This window comes from Musa acuminata, chromosome BXJ2-11 (assembly GCF_036884655.1).
Source record: "Musa acuminata AAA Group cultivar baxijiao chromosome BXJ2-11, Cavendish_Baxijiao_AAA, whole genome shotgun sequence".
Classification (NCBI taxonomy): domain Eukaryota; kingdom Viridiplantae; phylum Streptophyta; class Magnoliopsida; order Zingiberales; family Musaceae; genus Musa; species Musa acuminata.
In genome coordinates, this window is record NC_088348.1 from 18742965 (window position 1) to 18750784 (window position 7820).

The following is a 7820-nucleotide window of genomic DNA, read 5'->3' on the forward strand; positions in this document are numbered from 1 at the left end:
ATTTTCTAATATATCAAATATTTTTCCAGATATATTATAAAAAGGAGGACGAGAGCAAAAAAGTGGACGACAAGCTTTAAGAAATTTTGAATTAGTTCATTGACCCAAACATGTTAAAAAAACTTATGAAAAATATTATTAAGATTAAAGACTAATTTTTTTAAAAAAAGACACCATCTCGTAATCTGATAATTTTTTAATAAAGAAATCATCTTCGATAAAAAGTAATTACGAGAGACATTAGTGAGAGGAAGGGTTAGATAGCAGAGAAAATATAGAGGTAAATGAGTTTGCAGTTATATTTTACTGTGAAAAACCAATGTTTACTTGCATGTTTGATTTGGACGCCATTATTGTGGACACATGGCAGACCACAAACCGGACTACTACAATGACAAAGAGCAGGACCTTGAAATTTTGCCTGTCTCCCAGCATCAAGGAAATAATACAACTACCGTTATTCGGTTTTGGGTGGACCCTTCCACTTGAAATTGTCTGAATAGGATTTGGGCTGCACAACGAGAAAAATAATTAGGAAGAAATGAGAGATCACAATCTCATACAACACAAAGGCAGACAGCATCTAACTTTCCGAAAAAATGATCTATGCAAATAGAACATTCAAAAGTTTCAACAATCTTTTAAATCTTTTAAACATCAATCTGTTCGACCAATTGAATATTGCTCGAGTGAAGAATAGCAAACCTTTAAAAGAGGTGTGTGAGGCTTTCTCACCTGCACAAAGAATTGAGGAAACATCACATAATTATAAAGATAAATCAAACCTAGCATATTCACTGCAAATACCTAAAGGTAATAACAACAAAAAGGAAAGTTTAAATTTATAATACCTTGAGAGAAATATTCATTTGCAACCTAGAAAGGATTTGAAAGTTGCTGCTTATGAAAACAAAAGTATTCTCATCTTATGTTGCTGATACAGAATAAATTTCCCCATGTATCAAAGAATATTCTATTCTTCTTTATTTAAGAGTTTCCAACAGATCACTCAACTATCACTGAAATACATTTGAAATGAAGAATAACAACAACATCCAGTTATTTCCTGGTTGCTGACAATGGATTTCCCAGCCATAGCAAAACAGTGGGGAATAATCAAGAAATGGGAAGTAAACAAGAATCTGAGTATTACAAAAGAGAACCTTGATCAAAGAGTTCTAAATAACATATTGAATTATTGTCAAAAGAACTACAAAGTCAAGAGATGCAAATAGAATTTCTTTTTCAATCAGACCGACCCCTAGGTTTCCATGGAACACAATAGTATTGTTTGTACCACTATCTTCATCAATAGCTGATCGAGCAGATTCCATCCAACTATGTGATAACAATAACTTCAAGCAAATCTAAGAAATTTCCAACCACTATTGATCAACTCAACAGATGCCAACTGATCTGACCAATTTTGGCTAATCATAAATTGAAAAAAACCAGTCCCGAAAGGTCAAGTGCTAGTGTCAACCAGAAAATATGAATCTGCAGATCCAGCCAATCCAAACATATCCCATTCCCAAAGTTCATGCTGATACTCAACACAATCCCAGTGTTTCCATCCTTTAGGTATGAATACAGATGGCTAAGGGCTTTGACCACACACAGGATGATCACAGTATGTGAAGGAATAAGCTTCTGAATGCAAATCTTAGAAAATGATTGCCTGTGGCATCAATCTAGTGGAGCCTTCTGTGAAACATTTTCATACATCAGATAATTTTAAAGGAGAATGGTACAACCTCATGGCAAAATAGAATTCATTATCTCCATAAATGAAAGCCTTTTTCAAAAGGTTTGTGAATGAGCAAGGATAAATTGATTCAGATTAAAAACTAATATAAAAAAACAGGATGATAGTAGGATAATGTGTTTGAACAACTGCACTAACTCCATACACCCTACAACTTAGAAAATCATACCAATATTGCCAAGCACCAGAACAACCAATTATCATTACAAGCAACTAGGTGTTGGATTTCCATTTAACATGGTTAAGCATACTTCATCAAACCAACTTCCTTTTCACCACTATGGACAAATATCAAAGTGAAATATACAATACTATTGCTGCAGGTTTTCAACTGTAACAGATAAAAAACTGAGATTGAGTGACCATACCACATAATCCCATCCATACTTCTCAGCAAATGCTTTTGCACCTTCTTCACTGTCAAAGGCTAAACCTGCATCACCTACATTGGCATAGGGGTCTCCAGTGGAAGTCCAGCCCATCAATGGATTTTCCCACCTGATGTATAAATGTCAGTATCAACAAGAAACTCCTCAAGTCACATTAATCCCTACTTTATGATATTAAATTATCTTTGAAGTTTGAAGATGGGCAGAGAATAAGCAAGAAAATATGTGTTAAGAAAAGTCAAAATAAAATCTAGGCTAGAGCGATAATGAATTTAGACCCTTGGAAAGGTGTAATAAACCTCAAGCCTTCTATCAACTTCAATCCGATGGCAAATCCCAATTTTTTCATAACACACATCTAACGATTCATTACAAGTCAGTTTACTCGAGAATAAGTAGAGATTTAAGTTGGCAGTCTTTCAATGTTTTGTTGCAATATACAACAGATGAAATATTGCCAGATTCAGTACAAATCAAAAGTAAAAAACACAATGTTGACTATAAGAAGAAAGAGCTCGTATGCACCAACCGTAAACAATTATAACAGAATTGATGTCATACATCCCAATACAGATTTGATTTCTAAAACATTCATATTGAACAATTTAGGAGATAAGGTGCTGGGTACAGGTGGGATCCTATATAACCTATGTATTGGCAAACCTAAAGCATGCTACAGAGAAAGCAAACATGGAGCATGGACAAGCCCTACTTGTGCCAGAGATAGCCATGACAAAGGTAACTTGACATGACAGAGTAGTTGATAAGACACCATAGCCTAAGTGGCTTATTGGTAGCATAGTCTAAATCCTTGGGAAAGACCAAAGTCTTCACATGCCTTCTAATTTTTTCATGGACTCGCAACATTTTACAAGCTCATTCACACTTGATGACTAAGAAATAAGATTAATAAAAAGAACCATTAATGATGGAACCCCACAATTTTCATTTGCACTCATATGGTTAAGATTAAGTTACTTTCATGAGGTCTATATGAAAAGAAAATATATAAATTATTAAAAAAAAGAGAGTATAATAAATCAGTTGAAAGATTCCCATGAAGAATTCAGGTACTCTGCTAGTCAATGCTTTTTTCTTTCAAGTAGACAATGCAGTTGAATGATACCCATCCCCATATCATCTTTTAGTAATAAAGAACACAGCCAATGAATAAAGCAGTAGAGAGTCATACTTTTGGGTTGACACAAAATTGATTTTCCACTTTCCGACTTTTCCGGAACCTTGCTGGGTAGCAGTCCGAGCTGGTGAATATATTATGACCTGCATGTGCATATAAATAAGTTCTGTTTGCTCCAGATAAAGAAACAAGAACCAAGAGACAAAGCTTGAAGGAGTAATCCATGCAGCTAACCAATGCCTACAAAACTGCAGAACATTCACAAACTGTTCAAATCTTATATGGCTATTGTTTTATAGTCCTTAAGCTCCAATTCTCGATGCAATCCTACATTCCTACACAAAAAATACAGAAGTGTTCAACTTTGAGTACAACGTAGGGCATGATTGTCAAATTTATCCAAAACTGCTAAGTTGAAGCATCCCAAATGTACAGAACTAACATGAATCTGCAATCTCTCATCACTTGTATTCAGAAAAAATAGTTAACCTATTAATGACAAGACCTTGGCTGCATAATTCATTGAAAATTCATTATATATTAAAAATTACTGGACTCCAATGTAATTTAGGGTAACTAATAGTGATAATATGTTAACTTTTCTATTTTTCTGGAGCTTCTGCAATAATTTCTCATCACAATAATTGGTGTTGTATTACTTCTTACACAAAAACAAGTCAATAAATAGTTGTATTCCCAAATATTTGGGTTCGCTACATGAATATTTTCTCACCAGTGAGCCATATATAAGGCAATATATCTAGTTAAATTAAGAGCATGCAAATATCTTTTTATTGTTTTAGTAGAAACTACAAACAAAGAATTCAATACACTTAATTTACGAGGATATGGATGTTTATAGAAGGCAGCAAAAGGTCCATGTAGCTTATCCCAAATTGTTGGGACATTATGGTTTTATTATTATTGTTGTTGATCTTCTTAATTCTCTTTATGATTTAAGGAGTATCCTATGATAATGCAACCCCTCAATGTCACTCCTTACTTTATCCATCACTTATTCAATGAACAATATTTTCATCAAAATCACCCTCCTGTTGAACTGTGAACAATATCCAGGACAGTTAAAGCTTCTACTTACAAGAATTTCTTGTTCATCCATCTTAATTTCACTCTTCACTCCATTCTTAGTTTTACTGAATTTACATTCTATATACATGATCTTGCAACCACTTAAATCTACTTAATCTAAAACCTTCTGTTTCCATGATTTGTCTCAATGATTCAGGTTTAGGAAAATTTATGTTCAACTCTCATCAAATAGAATAATATCGTTACAAGTTTCTTGCAACTTCCAAGGCCAACACAACAACAAACCCTCTTTCCTTTCCTCCTCCTTACTGTCATCATATCCTTATCTACTTTTGCACAGTCCTCCACCTGCTTAATGGTTCAACATCACCGCGCTCCAGTATTCCCCCAACACCAATACGCCGCTCCATTTAAATTTCAAGATTCTATAAACTATGCTTTTGTATCAGAAATCTAACTAAATTAGGTCAACAAAACCAACCTCAAGAACACCGGTTCGAAATCACATAAAACGGCCTAGGACCTGCAGAAACCTCTTTGGTACTTTCTAATTTACGAAATCTCAGAACAGTTTATACAGAAAACAAACGAACGGAACAAACAAACGAAAAACCCTAATCTCGAACTTCCGGAATTTCTCGATAATAAATGCATTTTTCCTCGAGATTTATCTACGAATTCCATTACTTTTTGAAAGACCAACCAAGGAATAAAGATCCAATGAATTAAAATATTAGAAAAAAGGAGGAAGATCAAAACGGATCGGTACCCGGCGCCGGAGGTGCTCTCGAGGAACGCCGGAAACGATTCCGATCTCGCCGGGCCTGAGTTCGACGAGGGCGTCCGACGCGAGCAATCTCGTTTGGGAGAGAGAAACAGAACGGGTGAGAGTAAGGCGAGCCAAAAAGGAGAATGATCGGCGCAGAGGTGCGGCCATCTCTGCCAACGCCGGACGGAGAGAGAGAGAGAGAGAGAGAGAGAGAGAGAGAGAGGGGAAATGGGGGAGGCGAGAGGACTCGGGCTTCAGCTGTTCGCGAACGATCCCGTTCCCTCTGAGGCCCGTGTCTCTTACGTCTGCAATGAGGGGCCCTTTTGGGCCTATTTGCTTTTGGAGCCAATTTAATTGGACCGTGTGTTGGATCGAGCCATGGAATAGACCAGTACTTGTGGGTTCGGTTCTCGTTCCTTGTTCCTCGGGTTCACGTTATGATGGGCCTATTATATGTAAGGGCATTATGATTAATATAAATAAAATATCCAAGTAATAAACCGGGGTTCAGTTCCCTGATTTTCCGAGTGTATTGGTTAATCCATTCAGATTTAAAACTATACGTATATTCTATATTTGAAGAAATTAAAAAAGATAAAAATTTTGAGAAAAAAAATCTGACATGATGAGATTTGAGGGTTTTTCATTTTTACTTATTAATGTAAGTTTTTTCTTATTCAACATGCCTTAGCAAAGTGATGGAATGAACGTGCCTTATTAAAGTGATGGAATGAACGTGGTTTGAGTATAGTAAACTTGATGTCAAGATGATAAGGGAAACCGAATGATCATTATAAAAAACTAGATTAGAGGTATCCATTGATAGAGATTAAGAGAGTTCGAGAGATTGGTCCTTTCAGTCAACATACTCAAGTTATTCAAACATGAATGATTTTATAGAGTTATAGAAGGTTACTCGGTCAAATTATAGAGTTATGGAGTCATCCAAAATGTGGATTAGTATAGTTGTTGCTAGGAAATCATGAGCCCGACATCTCGGTAAAAAGTAAAAACAAAATCAGATTTTCTAAAGTCAAGTATTTGGTCATTGTGCAAAATTAGTATGCGAGAAAATCGTTAAACTATAAAACCGCATGTATCATGTTAGAAGTGTTATCTAGGGAGATTGTTATCTAGGGAGATCGTATATCCTCAAAATTTTCAAATCCGATAAAGCAGATGAAGGAGAACTCGCATACATCTCTAGCAGTGATCCACATAATAGACGCAGCGACAATGCTCCTCAAATCATTATGTGATCTCCCTCTTCATGCGTACTGCAAGGCTAACCGGAGCTAAGGTAGAGAGGAGGCTAAGGAGAATAGGAGGGGCGACCATCAGAGTTCTAGCCTATGACCCGTGAGGTTCCTCCTATCTTATCTGTAGGATCCAAACTAAAGGCTCTCTGATATCTCATAACCACACATATCCTCATCATAATTTCTACTATATGTGTGTGACTAGGCCTGCTACCGAACTGACCATGAGTCGATCCTATCAGAACTCTTTCTGATATAATAAATTATTTTTTCTATAATAATTCACTCGACTCATCGACTATGGATGTACTAGGCCACTATATCATACTCCCCAAATGGTATAGGGGATCTAATCCATCGAGTCTGTTTGTCTTCAATTACCATGTGTCTATAGTCCCTCTTCCATTTAATATTTGAGAGACCATAAGTTGGGCATGGTAACTTTAGGCCCATACAGAATCTTGTCCGAGTCTCGCTCTAATTGAATTCTCTTAAAGAATCCTATCTCTCTCAATCTGTACGACTCTAGCTAGAGATTTTGTCTGAGTGAGCATACATGGGATATTCCTCTCACGATACTGAGAATGGATGATCCTCTATTGACACTTAGTTGCCTTCGTAAGGTTGGTTGTCATTCTAGAGAACCAATTTTACTAGATCTGAAACTTCCAAACCTATAAATTTGATGTTAAAGAATGAAGTACTGATACAAGGCATCTTTGATGTCTCAAGTATAAGGACTAGACATACAACTAGGATTTGGACTACAGAATCACTATCTGACGTCAGGTATCATTAACCATCCAGCATTCTATAAGTGGATCAATCAATGAACTCATTCTCTAATGAGCACCTACACTATGTTAGGATTAAGTCGGTACTAAGAGGGGGGGGGGGGGGGGTTTGGGTGAATTAGTACTTTCATTAAATCATGTCGATTATGATTCTCTAATGAGCACCTACACTATGTTAGGATTGAGTCGGTACTAAGAGGGGGGGGGGGGGGGTTTGGGTGAATTAGTACTTTCATTAAATCATGTCGATTATGAAAAACTTTCGTTCGATGAAAAATTATATCGAAATGATGTTAACTTGAAAGCATGCGGAAGCATACGAAAGTGTAGTGAATAAGTAAGTAAAGCAATTTGCAATGAAAATAAAGACCTTAAAGTAAATGAAAATCAAGTTTTATAGTAGTTCGGTCGTCGTGACCTACATCCACTCTCGATTCCTCTTCCATCGAGGCCACCGGCATCTACTTGTTGAATCTCGTATTTTGATGATGAAACCAATTGATAAGTGTTTATGTTTTAATCTACCTTTTGAGTGACGCAGGATGCTTTGATCAGGATGAGACAATTAAAGCAGGAAAAATCATGTTGGGTTGGAGGAAAACATGTTAGAAGATTGGACGTCGAGTTGGTGGATCGGTCGACGTATCGACAGAAGG

General features: G+C 36.3%; 1 protein-coding gene across 1 annotated transcript; it reads right to left on the bottom strand.

Annotated features, from left to right (window-relative positions):
* Positions 1–275: 275 nt before the first annotated feature.
* LOC135627183 (NADH dehydrogenase [ubiquinone] iron-sulfur protein 4, mitochondrial-like) lies at positions 276–5393 on the bottom strand. Its single transcript, XM_065133181.1, has 5 exons — positions 5112–5393; positions 3347–3435; positions 2134–2263; positions 706–735; positions 276–511 (listed from the first exon to the last, which is right to left on the bottom strand). The coding sequence occupies exons 1-5, from the start codon at positions 5277–5279 to the stop codon at positions 458–460; spliced, it is 471 nt and encodes a 156-aa protein (XP_064989253.1). The 5' UTR covers positions 5280–5393; the 3' UTR covers positions 276–457.
* Positions 5394–7820: the final 2427 nt, after the last annotated feature.